Raw genomic sequence first — 16,489 nt, forward strand, 5'->3', positions numbered from 1 at the left:
CCTTTCATCTTTACTCTGTCAGTTTCCCAGACTTCTTTGTTTTCCTTTGTAGCCCAATTTCCTGGACCTTATGTGAAAAAAAGGCATCTTGAAATTTCTATCTAGCCCTCCTCTCTCCCCCTTCTCCAAGTCCCTGTCATCACTTTCTCCCATACAGACACACACACACTTTATCAAAGGAAAGCTTGGGACTGTATTTTCATAATATAGTGGTAGATACCATAGGAGACGCAAACATTAGTCCAACTAAATTTAAAATTTAAAACAATTTAAAATTTAAATTTAAAAATTCTCGTTTAATTTAAAGCCAATTAAACATTTTCATAATCAACACCAGGCTTCTTTGTTAACTACTGCAAGTTAATTAATGAATCAGTGATTGTTTTAGGTCCTCTTACACATTTGTTAAAGAATCCAGGCCTTTGAAAATATCTTTTGGGAGAGTCTGGAGATTGTTGTTTGCAAGGCTCCTGGAAAAAAAAAAAAAAAAAGAGTGATGTAAACTGTAGTCATAAACTAAAGAAACGTATTTTATAATAAAGTTTAGTTGTAAGTCTCTTTTGTTCTTCCCAGACTACTAAATTACTTGTAGTACTTTTTTTTTCCCCTTCTAAGATTTGACTCAGATTCCTGCTATTGTATTTTCAATTCCTAGCCTCTTTGCTTCAACGCCCACTCAGTATTTATGGCCCTTTATTATTATAGTATTAAACAAACAAACTAGCAACCCGCCCCACCCCAGCCCCCAAATACCAGTCACAAAATGATGCCTGGGCATCAGCCTTTCTGTTTAGCCCTGAACATGAGATTCACACTCTCAGATGTTCCATCTAGCAGACGTCTCCCAGTGATGACTAACTAAATTGGTTAGTGTCTGTCTCAGCGTGCTCTCTTCCTTCACACTCAGGCTGCCCTTCTCTTCCCTCTCCCCACAAATTTGCTCCGCAGAGCAGCTCAACCTCTAACTGATGATACCAACAGCTCTCAAATTTGGGGGCCTGTCTAATGCATCCCGCCTCCAGCACATCTTCTCTCTTTCCAAAGTAAACACCTCCTTTTTCTACCTTTTTTCCCTTTTAGCTCTATTCACTTCTCCTTAGAAGACAGCTTCCTCATGAATACCCATGCCTCCATCCGTCCTCTATCATCATCTCCTTTCCCTTTCTTCCAGTTCTCGCCCTATTGTCACAGGAACTGTTTTCCCCTTCTCTTTTACTTGTTCTTCCATGTCTCACTAGAATGATTCTAATCAAGGTTCATGAGTAGGAAACAGTCCTGAAAGTATCAAGGAAAGGGAAATATCCACACTGCAGAAATGTGTACATAACAAGGAGCAGACGCTGTATGCCAGGGAAGGGTACTAGGTACTGATCATTTTCTATTTTTAACCAGTATTATACATATACATATTACATACTTTTCTTAGAAGTGTTTTTAATTTTCACAAAAGCATTAAAAACGAAAACGAAAATGGGAACAAAAGAGCCTTTGCTGTCGGCCGCCAAAGCCCTTGAAAATTCTCTCAAATTCCATTCAAAACACTCTCAAAAGTCTTCTATGTTTTCCACCTCCTCTAATTAACATGCGATTTCTCAAGTGCAAGCATTCGGAAGACTTTTAAAACCTATTTTTAAGTTAATTATGTTGTTTTTCTGAGTTTTAGACATTCCCACTAGATTAGAAAACTTTTTTCAATGAACCTTGGAACGGAAGAAAGGGAACTGAATCAGAAGGTTCCATTCCCAATGACAGTCCATTTTGGGCGAGGGGCGCGGCTTTGGAGCCATTCTGAGCTCGGTTTGAATCCTGACTGCACTATTTACTGGCACTGTGACTTTGGCTGTGTATCTTCTCTGCGACTCAGCTTCTTCATTTTTAAGTGGAGGGAATAATACCTCATTTCATAAGATTGTTAGATAAAGTAAATGAGAGAACTCAGGATAGTAGCTGGCATCTGGACCACTCTCAATAAAGGGCAGCTGGGGGGTGGGCAGGAAGGAGAAGAGCTTTTGTGTGGCCATGGCCCAAGAAACAGCATTTAGAAAACTGACCACATGAATGAACTGCTGTGACTGTCCACATAGATAGTATTAACAAAGTGCTGCTACTGAAGATTATTCAAGAGAACGTCTCCATAATTCATTTCACCCACTGGTGGTCCAATAGAAATTTCCTTTTATCTTGGACCAGACTGGAGTCACTCTCCAGTTAAGTGTCTCAGTTGATTTGCTGGCCCAACATGACCTAAAGTCCTCATGCTAACTTCTCCAAAGTGGACATCCCTACCCCAGAAACCAGCACAGAGTGCAACTGGCTAGGGGGTACGAGCTTGGAGGAGGCTGGATCACAGGACAGTGGGAGTGAGATGTTGAAAGAGTCAAGTCCTGAATCACTAGGGCCACTAGGGTTGCACAGAAAGAGCCACCATGTTTTCCTTGCTGCCCCACGTGGTTCTTTTAAGCACCTGGTGAATCTAAGAGTTCCTGCCCAAAGAATAGAATTCTAGGCCTCGGCTACCCGAGGTGTTAAGAGGCGATGAGTTTGACTGCAGGTTTTTCTAGGGGGTGGGAATGCGCTGTATCTGAGTATCTGATGAGGAGTAGAGCTGACTGGGAGAGGAGAGAAGACAGGGCAGTGAGAGGGCTGAGAAAAACATTTCATCACTCTTCATTTCTTTTTCTAGTGAGTATGGGAAGGATGTTTTTCTTACCACTGTACACACGGTGCATGGCATATTGTAAGATACTTTTGAATGAATGAAGAAATGAATGGGGCAAGCTGGAGTGGATAAGAGGAAGGGCACCAATCTAGACAAAGAAAGAGCAGCAAATGCTTCTTCTAGGCCCCTTGCACCAAGACACTGGGTTAGGGAGAAAGTGGAAAGGCCCAGGAATTACCATTGCCCCACCCCCACACCACATGCACCCACTGCTCACAAAGTGCCCTTCTCCTCTGAGCCTCAGGGTGGTACTAATCCCCAAACAATAGGAAGGCTCTTGAAAGTGCACCATTCTCTAGGCCCTGATTCAGAGTCTACCTAAGAAACATTCTTTAAAACACCCAGGAAACTGCCCAACTGAAAATCTAGCTGCCTTGAGACTAGCTGAGAAGGGTCCAGCATTCCTTTCCCCGCGGAATTGATGGCCATTCCTTCCGCTTTGGTGTTTTCATGGTTTACCTGAGAAAACCTCAGATTAGGGACTATGGAAGCTACTAGAAAGTCTCCTCTCTAAGGCAGACCAGACTGGTTCAGACAGCACGTTTGTTTCAGTGCCGCTGGACTCTGCTGCTAGGAAAGCATCGCCCACGGCCATCTGGGGCGCCCCCAGCCTCCCCACAGTGCAGATTCCCAGTGTGAGCTGGAGTCTCACTGAATGTGCGGTACTTCAAGTGCAGTTATTTTAATTTCATACAAAATGTTTAAAGGAGATAAATACACTGCAGCATTTGGAATCTGGATCCAGGAGCAGTAGAGGTTAGGCAGTGAAATTTTGTTTATTTCTACATAATGGTGCTTGCTGCATACCAGGCTCTGTTCTAGGCACTCTGCACAGATTAACTCCTTTAATCTCATGACATCCTGAGGATCTAAGTACTCCTAAGTCTCTTATTATCCTCCACCTCCATTTTTCAGATGATTATTATCACTTCCACTCGACACAGAAGAAATCGGAGGCACCAGGAAGCTTAGTGACCTTCCTTATGTCCCACAGCTGTTAACAGGTAAAGCCAGGCTTTGAACCCAGGCAGTCTGGGGCAGAGATCCCCCTCAGCCACATATTGCATGGCCTTTTTACATTCATGTCATTGTGAAGGCTGAAATGAGGACATCCTGCCTGACTGGTGGGGGACACAGAGACACCCTGAGTTTGAGGACTGCTGTATCTGTCTTTTGCACCCCCACAGTGCTGAGCAGACAATAGGTGCTCCACAACATGTATAGATCAACAGCAGTTTTCCCCAAATATTTTTATACACGCATGCAAACAATCATGCCTCCAATGGTCCTTAGCCACAATGACACTTATGTGATGCCCAAGGGAACTTCATGGGTGTTACAGAATACATAGTGTTTAAAGATTTTGTCATCATTGGCCATAAACTATTTTTTAATTCATTCTTCCCTGATTTCAAAAGTAATACATGGTCATCAGAAAATTCAAACCGTTCTGAGAAATATAAATTATGTGAACATTTAAATTAATCACCTATAATGCTAGGACACTAATTCAAAATTAAGTAATCAAGGGAGGGTCCTGGGATTTGACAGGTTTTATAAGAACTTAAATATAAGGAACTCTTAAAATCTATATATATATAAAGAACTCTCTTTTGGGGGGTTAGTTTGAGGGGACGGGGGTCTATATAGTAACTTTTAAGTTGCCTGTAAATGTCTCTTTTAGAAGATAAGTCTACTGAGATAGATGTATAAGAAGGTGAGATAAGTTCATTGCTTCTTTAGGAATGAACTGAATTTATACAAATGCTCAGGTGGGTCCCTCAGAGCAGTTTTAACTTTAGGCCAGAGAGGGAACCACCTGGAGCTAAACATATATGTCTCATCCCAACTATTTGCATTTGGAGACTAAGAGTGAGAGTAGGGCTCCTTTCTTCCGCATCTTCTCTTTCTTCCCCAGCCATATATGCTTCTCAAATCACGTCCTGTGGAAGGATCCAGCCAGCTCAATGAAAGCTTCCTGATCCTGCTATAACTGACACATTGAAAGGGCACTAGACATCTCATTAAAGACCTTGGGAAGCTTCTGGCTCTACTGCCGCTAACTGGGGAGCAGCTTAAGCTCAGGGAGTACCTCTGTGTTCTCATTCTTCAGCGGGGTTGGTGCTAGTGCCCTGTCTCTTTCATATGGTCATCAAGAGACTTTAATGAGATCAAGAATATGAAGAGTCTCTGTAAATTCTTCCTGCAGTATGTGCAGGTTAGAGGGCCAGGTGATGGTTCCTTACTGCCTGAATGTTTGCCTTTAATTTGGAAGAATTGGTCTGAGGTGGAGAAAAGTGCACTTTGAAACCTAAAATCTTAAAAAGGAAATTAATGGCTCAGATAAATGCCAGATCTATTTATAAGTGGTAAATAATGGAAAATGAACTTGATGTACTGAACAATCAGAGGGACATTTGGGTTTCAAATCCTTCCTGCCTATCTCTCCTGAGAAGGAAAAAAGGGAAAGAAGAGAAGAAAAAAGAATGGAAGGGAGGAAAGAAAGAAAGAGAGAAATACACCTGGAAGAACAACATAATTAGAAAGTAGAACATAATTTGGGACAAGGCACCCAGGAGAAAATATTTGTTGTCCAATTCCTCTTGTTGGACTGAGCTCCTCCAGGTTGGAGCTGGATCTTGTTCATCTTTGTGTGGCACCTGCTAGAAACTATTTAGGATGAACCATATGGCATTGCCATTTTTGTAGATCAAACACAGTCTAATATTGGCAATGCCATACGAATCAACCTAAGTGTTCAGTAAAGATGCAAGAGATCTATGGGGCATATTCAGTCACCTTTAACCTGCTCCCTCCTAACACCTCCTTCCCATGTCTAGCGCCCGGATAGAGAGGTGGGACTCTGCTTTCACTGCCTGTTTGTCCCTTAAGATTCACGCCTCTCTCTCTGAAGGCTGCCTTTTGTGTTCCCTCGAGTTTCAAATTTTCTAAGTATTAAGCACCTGCTGTACCAGTGTCCCCCTTTTACGCTTTTCATACTTTTAAAGAAAGGGCCACATTTTGACCCAAATTTAAATTCCTATTTCATTTGATGGACATAATGGGTGCTAGACAAACACAATGAATGTTCTTCACTAGGGTGTTGTATAGGTTTTTTTTCTTTCCTCTCTTCCTCCCTCCCTCCCTTCTATCCTCCCTTCCAGGCGAGGTAGGCCTTTAGCCTGGAGCGAAGATACACTTGAGTGAACTCTGGGTCCCAGCAAGGCTTATATCACAGGTTTCCAGACAGAACACCTGGGTCTTACATCCTTCCTTAGCCCTTATGATGCGGAGCCGTTAGACAGAGCCATGTTGAATGGAATTGATGTGAATCAAGTGAATCTCAAGTTGAAGTCCTGAACTTCCATTTCTCCTTCCACATATTCATTTCTTTGTTTTTGTCTGAAAGGTTAGGCTGGAAAGTGTTTAGCTCTGTGATCACACTGCACGGCATTCATACTGTACGGAGCCCATTTTTGTACCACATTATAACATTGACATGAAAAGCAGCATTGTAAATGCTGTTTGTTTTATCAACATGTTTTTTCTTATTATTTTATAGTGATTATATATAGAAGCCTTAAAAGGTATAGTGATTTTGTAAAATACATCAGGCCATCAATTCCCCTTGGCTGCCAATCCAATCAGCAGTAGAGGCAGGACCTAGTAAAAGCAGCATGATGACCACGGACACATGAGAACGCAGGCTCCAAGGGCAGGCGTTTTTGCCTGCCTTGTCACCTGCTGCATCCTAGGGCCTAGAGCAGAGCTGGGAACGAGGTATTGTGAGGCCACAGGTTAAAGCTGACAGCACGACTATGATGCTTGGATCTCTTGCATTTTATCTAACACTGATGAGACACATATTGGGCCCTTGAGATATAGTTGTTGGATGGATGTGTAGCCATGGTGGTTCAGCTACTGAGCCGATGCTCTTGGAAGTGCATAACTACTCTGTTTACTAGTCATATGTCCACTCCAAGCTTCTGTCTCCTCATTTCTGAAATGGGGTTAGCATGCCTATCTGGCAGGAACTGTTGAGAGGATTAAATGGAAATTCATGTAAAGCATACTGACCAACATAATAATAATAGTAGGCACTCAACAAATGTTAGTGCCTTTTCTTCCCATGCCTTTCTAGTGTCCTTAAAAATACGTGTGTGTGCGCGCAGGCATGCGAGCATATGCATGTGCGCATATGCATGTAGGGGGCGGGGAGGGTAAGGGAAACAAGTTATTTGGTTCATGTTGTTCAGGGTTTCTCAGCCTTGGCACTGTGCCATTTCAGGCTGGATAATTCTTTGTTGTGAGGCTGTTCCGTGTGTTGCAGGGTGTTTAGTTGCATCGCTGCCCTCTACCCACAGATTCCAGTTACATCCTCTAGATTTGACAACCAAACATGCCTCTGGATATTGGCAAATGTTCCCTGTTAAGAACAACCGATATAGCTCCAGTCACCCATTGAATAATCAAATGTTTCATTAAACAAGTTGTTCAGGTACTGTGTAGACATTGCCTGTGGTTCTAGTATATGTTTAAATGTATTTGAAATCAGGGCTTATACAGACAAAGAAAAGCAGCAAATATCAAATGAAGCTATATAGTCAATTCATGAGGTGAGTAAAGATGTAGATAATAAAAATGTTTTTTTCAGTCACATAATTTCCCTGCTAATATTTGATTGTTTTCTTAATCATTGTTAGTTTGGGCTAATATTACTAGTAATTGGTTTCTTGGACATACACCGGCTGAGGACAGGCAGAGATGGCAAGGGTGCATGAAGAGAAATCATTTGGATTTCTTACATTTTCAAGGATACTCATAAAGTGAGTGCTTTAACAACAGGTTATCAAGCTGCATTGTCCACTGGCAAGTTTAAGAAGTAACAGCAACTTTCATACTTACAGGTGAATTAGAGACTTTAGTCCCCGGAAAGTATGTCTGGAAATGGACTTGATGTTGTTGTTTTCTATGAATCTGCAATAGGTTACAATATTTTTTGTCAGACAGCTGTAGGAACCTGAGAGCCCTTGTCCTGAATTACGTTTTTAAAAGAAAAAAAGCGTTTTTACTTACAAATACTCTAAATGAGGGAGACCAATAAACGCATCATCACTGATCACATCAAAGGAGTTCGATGTGAATAACCTGCCCAGAAAAAGTACACAATGACGGTTAAACTGACAGATTGTTCATCTTTGCTGCTTTTAGCTCTTAGAGAAATGAGTAGGAGTTGTGTATGGAAAAATGTCTGGATGTCTGCCTTCTGCAGTGTTATTTATTCAGGTAATTTTTCTCTTTTTACCCTCAATTATTTCATCAAATGCTCATTGAGGGAGTGCTTCATGCCCCACTGCTCACAGTGATGGATGTCACATGCCCTTGGTAACATTTTGAGGTACAATTGGGCAAGTATGACAGTCAAAGGAGCCAAATCAACGAGTTGCAGGTTTTTATGACAAAGACACTAGTGGAATCTTTCCCTCTTGCTCCCGAAACTTCTGGAACATTCTGGCTAGCCCAAATAGTGGTGTCACGGTTTCAAGCCTAGGAAACCTAGAAAACCAGCTCCATGCCTGGTTGTTCTGTGATATCTCATAGTAGATAAGCCGCTGACACTGGCTCAATAAACACCAACCAACCTCCTTCTTTGAAAATAGAACAGACTGAAGATGGGGAACAAAGAGGCTTAGGAAGAGTCTCAACCCCATTTTGTTACTAAATAGTTGAAAAAGAACACTTTAACTTGGACAAATTTATTTGCAATTTCAAAATCCACAGGGATTTGGTTTCAAAATAACTGATGAAAAGGAACAACTATCAATGGTTTCCACACTCTGTTGAACTCAAAGAACTTTTTTTTTCTGAATAGGAGGTGATTATAGACCAAATAATATGAAGTTATTTTTTGGAGTGAGTATTAATTTATGGAATTCACTGGATGAAGTATGGATATGAACTGAAAATAAAGTTTTACACGTACTGATGACAAATTTATAATGGGTTCAAGTAATATTCAGCCTACATGTTAAGGTTCTTGTTTAAGGGAACCTCATATTTCACTTGTAACTAGTATCCAAAATGTGACCGTGGTCCTGGGTCAGACCAGACGTTTGACATAATTTGACAATTCACGTCTCATATGTACAGTTTAATTGCACTGTGTAACGTCCAATACTCCCTGTTAGTAAACTTTTTGACTTTTATTTTTGAAGTATTAGGGTTAAAAATAACTGCCACTAACCAGCTTAGTGACTTATCCTCTCTGAGCCTGTTAGCTAAGTGGATTAAAACTAGGAGATCTCACTTTCTGAACAGTTTTGAATAACTTATTTGACATCTGTGATTGCTTCAGAATAATCAGGGGAGGGAGTAGCCGTGGGTTAGAGATGAACTGAGCATGAGGTGATAATTTTTGAATCTGGAAGCTGGGTACATGGGAGCGAATTTTACTATTATCTCTAATTTTTTTATACGCTTGAAATTTTCTATAGAAATGGGGGAAGACAAGAACCAAACAAACAAAACCAGGTGATCGCCTGCATTTCTTCCTAAGCTATCAGTCCTGGAATGATGTTGGATTCTTTTCTGTCCTTCCTCCTTCCAACATCATAGCTTTATAATCAAGTGATTCACCAGGCTCTGAAGAGTCAACACTTGGGAATAGTCATACATATTAGCCACCCCTAGTTAATGAAACAAATTCAAAGGTTTATGATTTCAGTCACAACTTTGACAATTGTCTCTTCTTACTTCAGGCTTCTGGGAAACAAGAGGATTGCTCAGCCTTACTCCAAGGTAAGCTACCATCCAAAGTCTTCCTTGGGTTCCAGATTTTCATTTCGTTCTGTATAGGCAGCATCAAGGATGGAGAGAATGAAGTAAGGCAGAAATAGTTACAGAGAAATACCTCCCATGCTCACTGGTTTGCAAACTATCCCGTGGTTGGACCAGTGACTTCATAATCACTCACTCCGAGTCACTGGAAGAAACAGCTTCTGCCACCAGTTCTCCTTATGTTGACTCAGATGCAGTACAGAGTAGGATATGGATATTAGTGGGCAGAACTAGCCCACACATGTCAGAAAATAAAACAGGGTTTCCATCAGAATTTTTATCTGCTTTTTCATTGCTTATCCCTAGCACCTGTAATAGTGCTTGTCCCATAGTGGACACTGAATAAATATTTGTTAAATAAAGAGGGATTTACTTTACATTAAATTCTGGTCATTGCTACATTACCAGATTGAATATGCCTTACAGCAGGGACTTATCCTTATTGACTTTGTGTCCTCAGCCCTGAGCACAGTTCCTGGCTGAATAATGTTTGCTGAACGAGCTTTTGAGGATTAAAACCTCTGGCTAAAACTACAACTACATGCAAAAATATGGATGAATCTCACAAAGTCTGGGGAAAGAAGCCAGAATGCAATAAAGTGCGTCCTATACGATTGCATCTATATAAAGAACAGAATCTAGCAAAACTAATCTATGCTGGCAGAAGTCAAGATAGTGGTTAACCTTGAAGGCGAGTAGTAACTGAAAGGGGGCACAAAGGGAAGACTTTGGAGTAATGATAATGTTTGGTTTCTTGACCTGGGTGCTGGTTACAAGGGTGTTGACTTTATAAAAAATCATGGTTGAGTCAGGGTGATGAATAGGCAGAGCGTAGGGGGGTTTTAGGGCAGTGAAAATACTCTGTATGATACCATAACAATGGATACGTGTCACTATACATTTGAACAAACCCATAGGAGGTCCAACACTGGAAGTCAACCCTAATGTAGACTATGGACTATGGAGGATAAACTAAGTTCCTCGGTTGTGACAAACATACCACCTTGGCAGAGGAGGTTGGTGATGGAGGAGGCTATGCCTGTGTCAGGGTAGGGAGTCTTTGAGAAATCTCTATGCCTTCTCTTCAATTTTACTGTGAACCTAAAACTGTTCTAAAAAAATAGTCTTAAGCTATCGAGATGCACACTTAGGATAGGTGCACTTTTCTTTAGGTAAATTACATTTCAATAAAAATTTTCTTATAAAAGCTGAAGAATTATCCCTCTGGCTAAGATAATAATGATTATCTTAGTCCTTCAATTCTAAATTCAATTATAGTTTTCTGTGGACAAGGATTCCATGGACAAAGATTTGTAAAATCACACATATATTCTAAATATAGTTGAGCAGACTATCCATTTTATTATCCTATATCTTAAAAAGACTTGAAAAAATCATGTTCTGTAAAGATGGTGAAATGCTGATCTTTAATTTTTATGAGTTCCTTTATAAACGTTTGATTTTAATATCGTGATTTGTTACTGAGCCAGGCATGTTAAGAATCCCACAGTCCCTGTTAAGGCAAACTGCCACCCCATCTCATGTTCACATACAACAGACCTGGAGCAGACCAGGGTGGCTGTGTTTTGTACCATATGACCTCCATCCCTTTTCATAGATGATTAGAGCAAGAAGGACTCAGTTCTGCATCCAGAGCTGCTGATCCTGAGGTTGGTCAGCATCCATGGCCCAACTACTCTGTTTCAAAAAGTTGAGCCAAAGACCCTTCTTGGAGATTTGGAATCACAAAGAGAGATGGAGCTAGTTGGCAGAGAGGCTGAAGGAGAAAGGATGCCTTAGGGTTGAGTTAGCCCTGTGGCAGGCAACCTGTGCAAGGCACATTTAGGAGAGAGGGGAAAGTGGAGGGGACCTCACAAAGAGCAGTGTGTGTGAAGACTGCAGCGGGGAGATGTCCAGATCTGCATTAGATCCCACACCAGCGCTTCTCGGTCTTGGTTGCACTTGGAATCCCCTGAGGAGCCTTAAAAATACTGGTACCCGGTTCTCATCCTCAAGCATTCTGGTAAAACTCTACACCTGGGCATGGGATATTTAAAAGCTCCCCAGGCATCTCTTACAGGCACCCAGAGCTGCATGTGGTAAGCTTTCCGGTCAGTTACAATAGCCTTCCTTTACCTGTGGTGACCAAGGGGGCCTGTGCTCCTTGCAGCAAGTGTGGCTGGAGCAGCTGCTCTGGTACACAGAGGTGCTGTGGTTTGTCCTGTCTCCAGAATTACATGTAGCAAGAGTCCACAAAAAATATGACTCACATTTGATAACTGTCCTCACTACAGCAGCACATGGAGGGGTTGGGGGGAATTAACGTTGTCTGAATGAACTTGTCACCCAGAGCCACAAATCAGAGATCTCAACCCATAAACTTGCCAAGCAGCCATCCTGTGGGTTTGTGCAGAGATAATGGGAACATTTGAGATCTCTGCCACTTCCTCTATTCTTAAGGAGGGAAAAAGCCAGGCATTGTTTCCTAGAATTTTGGCAGAGGTGGACACAGGGATGTGCCTTGACCTTTCTGTTACCCTCCCTCCAAGGGCTGTGCACTTCTGTCTCTTAGCTGTCAGTCTTATGAATTCAGTAAGAAAACAGAGTGTAGGAGGAGTGGGGAGGATTTTCTTTCCTCTGCAAACAAGGGATTGTATGTTTCTTTACCAAGAAGGAGACTTAGGAAGATCATACATACCAGCTATCAATTCCATGCAGGCAATAGTTCATTCTTTAAATGATGACTGTTGCCTCCATTAGCCTATATTTCATAGACTTCTGCTGTATTAGCTTACTTGGTCTTTGAAACAACTCTGTGAAAGTGGTGAAGTAGATGTCAATATCTGTTTGACAGGAGGAGACTGAGGCCCAGAGGGCTGTTAAAAGTTTTGACCAGGGTCCTAAGGCCCAAGACTCCTGGTCTACTGACCTTTCCACACACTGGGTAGTCTCTTAGTATAAGACCCGGGTCACGTAATGGCACAATATCCACATCCTGGCAGATAACTATAATAGCACTGCTCAACTTATCCAGATTTAAGAAAACCATTAAGTAATAATTCCTTTTTAAGAGAATAAATTAATCAAAATAGGCAATCGTAAAGTCACATTAAGATCATGTCAATGTCAATCTTTTTTGTTTTTTTCAAGCAAAGGATTTAAAAAATTCGAATGCAGTTTGGTGTATTCTGCTTAAGGATACTATATGCTCATTGCAGAAATTCTGGAAAACACTATACTCATACTACCCAAAGACATTGATATGTGTACATATAATATATATGATATATACATATATATTTATAAAATTGGAATAATGGTTTTTATAGTGTTCTGTGTCCTCCTTTTCATGTACTTATTTTTTCAAGAATAGTATCTCATGACAAGAAACTTTCAATATGTAATTTTAACAGATGAGTACGTTTTGTAGTATAGATACATCAGGATTTAACATTTTTATTGTTGATTCCAATTTTCAGTATTACAAACACTACCATAACCATCCTCACATGCAGGTATTTTTCCATATCCCTAATTCTTTCCTTAGGATAGACTTAGGATAGATTTCTAAAAGTAGCATTATTGGATTATATGGTTTTTAAGTCGAATTCTTTATTACTCAGTTGTATCAAATTACGTGTTCAGTTCTGAATCTAGAAATGCCTATTTTACCACATCCTTACAAACATTTAGTATTATCATTTTTGTTTCTTTTTCTATGAAATCCTGTTCTTTGTCCATTTTTGTTGTTTTCTAAGCACTTCTTATTTACTAAGAACATCACCTATTCTTTGCCTTTCTTATTTGATGCTAAGAGTTTTCCTCTATTGATTATGATTTGCCTTTTCAATCACAATTTTTAACATATAGATGTTTTATATTTTAAACAAAATAAATCAACTTCCATTATATATTCTTTCTTTACTGTAATTCTTAAAATGTTTTTCCTACCTTGAAATCAATGAAATATTACCTACACCTCCTTCCTTAAATTCTTTTTAATGCCTGACTCTAATTTACTTGGGACTTACTTTTATCTATAATGTGAGGTGAGACACTGCCTTGATTCCTTCCTAGATAGTTACCCAAACTTGGCCAAAGCTTGTTGCTGAATAGTTAATGCCACCTCCATTTGTGAGTACATATTACTTCCTTCAAATGTCTGCTATTTTATTGGTTTTTCCAAAAATGAAATTTTGGATTTAGTTATCATTTCCCATGCTTCCTAATTTATTATTTGATGTTTATCTTTATTGTTTATTTTCTCTTGATTTCCTTAGAATATTTATTGCTTCCTGCTCAATTCATATATGTTTATACTCTCTGATTTAAAATAAAAGTATTCAGAAATGTGACTTTACTTCTGTATAAAGCATCCTATAAGTTTTGACACATAATCTCTTAAAATTGCATATTTGATTTCAACAAGTATTTAGAATAATAGTCTTAAAATTCCCTGTTGATGATAGGTTTTTCTTAAAAAAAAAAAAGCTTTCATGATTTTATGATTAATATCACACTGGGATTAGAGGATGAGATCTGTAAAATGTCTGCTAACCTTGAGCTCCAGTTCCTGCCTACATCCAACTGCCTGTAGGGGTGGGTCACGTCTCTCCAAATAAATTAACACTCAGGCCAGAAGGTTATTTGAGGGTTCCTAGTTGATCTGAAATCTAGGACCAGCAGCATTTAATTCAAAAGTAACAGAAAAATGGTTGATAGGGTTAGCCAGGAGTTCGGAGTGCTGGGGTCAGCAACAGTGAAGTAAAGGAAAGAGCAGAGGGTCACAGAATGAGGCTCTAGCTACATTAGAAGGAGGTCAAGGCTAAGGCTGCCCAACATCCAGCTGAGGGGCCAGAGCTGGGGGCCCACAAGAGTGAAATAGCTGGACAGGCACATGTGCCCATGCCAAGGCTATGGGCTGCTGAAGCAGCTTCTCGCCTCTTCTAGGGACCAGAGAAGGAGCACACTGAAGAGGGGAATCACAAAGCCTGAGTCCTAATTCCCACTTGGCCATAAATCCTCTGTGTGACCTTGAGCACATCGCTTCTCCTCTCTGTGTTGTCAAATAAGGGGTCTAGACTAGATAATGTTTTAGGTCTAGCTTAAAGACCTGTGAGTCTAGGCTCACTGCAGGCTGCAGGCTTCATTCCTGGAAGAGTAGGCATGGACTCTGCATGAGGAGTGGGGAGCAGTGGGGAGGCAGGTGTGCAGATGGCTGACTGGGAGGATAACCCTACTGGGAAAATCTCCCCTTATCTCAAACCAGACTGCTCGTCTGGTCACACCAGGGCCCCCTGGCTCTAATGACACTTCTTCAGACTCTCTCTAGTCAGTTGTGACATCTTCACTGCCATCAAAATTGTCATTGGCCCACACATGGTCTGCATCTTTCAGCCTGACACAGATTCTCTCAGCTATGGAGGGGAGATGATTTAGGGGGCTCTCCCATACACCCCCACCTCCATAAGGGCTACTCTGGATGAAGAATAGAAGGGTGAGCAGCCAGCATCGGGTTGTCAGTTAGAGGTGGCACTGGTAAGTTATAGAATAGAGAATCTAGTTTCTAAGCCTGTGGCTGCATGTATTATGTACATGATGTATCAAGGGGGTAAATCTATTTCATCATCTGGTAAAATAGAATTATAATCACAAAAAGACTTCCTGGGAGATTCTAAGAATTACATGGGATAATGTGTAAGAACACGTCTCCAATGCTTCTGCCAAAGAACATCTAAGCAAAGAGCATAGACATAAAATATCAGAGCTGGAGGAGCATTAGCTCCAGTTAAGGACCTTAGTTATGCAGCGAGGGAAAAGGTCCAGTGAAATTGTCACCTGCCTAAGAGAACTGTTATGGCCATTGTCCAGGGACTTAGGCAGCCATGGGCAATGTGTGTAAACACGCTTCCAGGTACATATGTGTGTCTGTATGTTTATATATGCATATATATGTATATGAGAGAGTAAGATGTACAAGCTACAGCTGTTGGAAGAATTGCAGGCACAGCTGGAAGGGCTGGGGCTCTGCGTAAATGATTCAGACCTTCTAGTTGTTACTAATATTCTCCTTTATCCAAAAGAATTGGGCTGGTTGAATGATAATTAATAACAGGCTGATGATTCACTTTAGTTAAATGCACACATTCTAAGTACATGTGCCACGTGAATAATTTACATTTGAGTATTTTAAAATATGCTCTTAAGATAAGAAAGCATTCAAATGGGAAACATCACACATGAGCACGTTATGTCACAGTTCTTTTTGACTCTCATCCTTGGAAAACATTTTCAGTGTAATGTTCAATGATCCTTAAGCAGACCAGCACCTCTTCAATTTGGATTGATGCAGAGAATAACCTTAACTTTCGCTCCACATAAATTTGAGGGGCGGGGCACTCTAGAGAGATATGCAGTTCAATTCCTCTTCTTATAGGTGAGGAAACCGAGGCCTGCAGCAGTAAGTGACTTAGCCAAGGTCACATCTTTGGTCAGTAGGAGGACCAGGTTTAGAATGTTGATTCTAGATTTGCAGGGGTTTCCTGGGGAATATTCTTGGCATGCACACTAACAAAGATTTAAGCATGGACCTACTCCTTTGGTTTTATAGTTTATTACCTCTCATCCCAGGATAGTCAAAACTTTTCCTTTCTAGCAGTTGGCATAACTAGCCAACAGCCCACCTTCCCGATGTTTATAAATTCAGTCTGTGTCTCCCTGCTCCTGAAAAACTAAGGAGAAGGGACTTAGATTTTATTTAAAGCCTGTCTGTGCCAAGCCTCATCTTTAGCAGATTGCCATCTATTAACTCATTTTAATCCTCAAATGAACACTATAATGTAGGTTTTATAGTCTCCATGTAGAATACAAAGAAACCTGAGGTGAGAGAGATAAAGTAATTTAAAGCTTTTAACTGGCAGAGCTGGGATTCTG

General features: G+C 40.7%; 1 protein-coding gene across 3 annotated transcripts in view; it reads right to left on the reverse strand.

Moving 5' to 3' along the window:
* Positions 1-16,489, reverse strand: part of LGI1 (leucine rich glioma inactivated 1) — a 35,102-nt gene that overhangs the window by 8,610 nt on the left and 10,003 nt on the right. For 2 of the 3 annotated variants that reach the window (XM_006183654.3, XM_006183652.3), the window contains exons 3-5: positions 7,796-7,867; positions 7,625-7,696; positions 399-470 (exon numbers count right to left, since the gene is read on the reverse strand). In XM_006183654.3, coding sequence (XP_006183716.2) covers positions 399-470; positions 7,625-7,696; positions 7,796-7,867 — 216 coding nt within the window. The remainder of the gene's footprint in view (positions 1-398; positions 471-7,624; positions 7,697-7,795; positions 7,868-16,489) is intronic. The other variant, XM_014558362.2, reaches the window with a different exon arrangement.

The sequence above is a fragment of the Camelus ferus genome, chromosome 11 (assembly GCF_009834535.1).
Source record: "Camelus ferus isolate YT-003-E chromosome 11, BCGSAC_Cfer_1.0, whole genome shotgun sequence".
NCBI lineage: Eukaryota > Metazoa > Chordata > Mammalia > Artiodactyla > Camelidae > Camelus > Camelus ferus.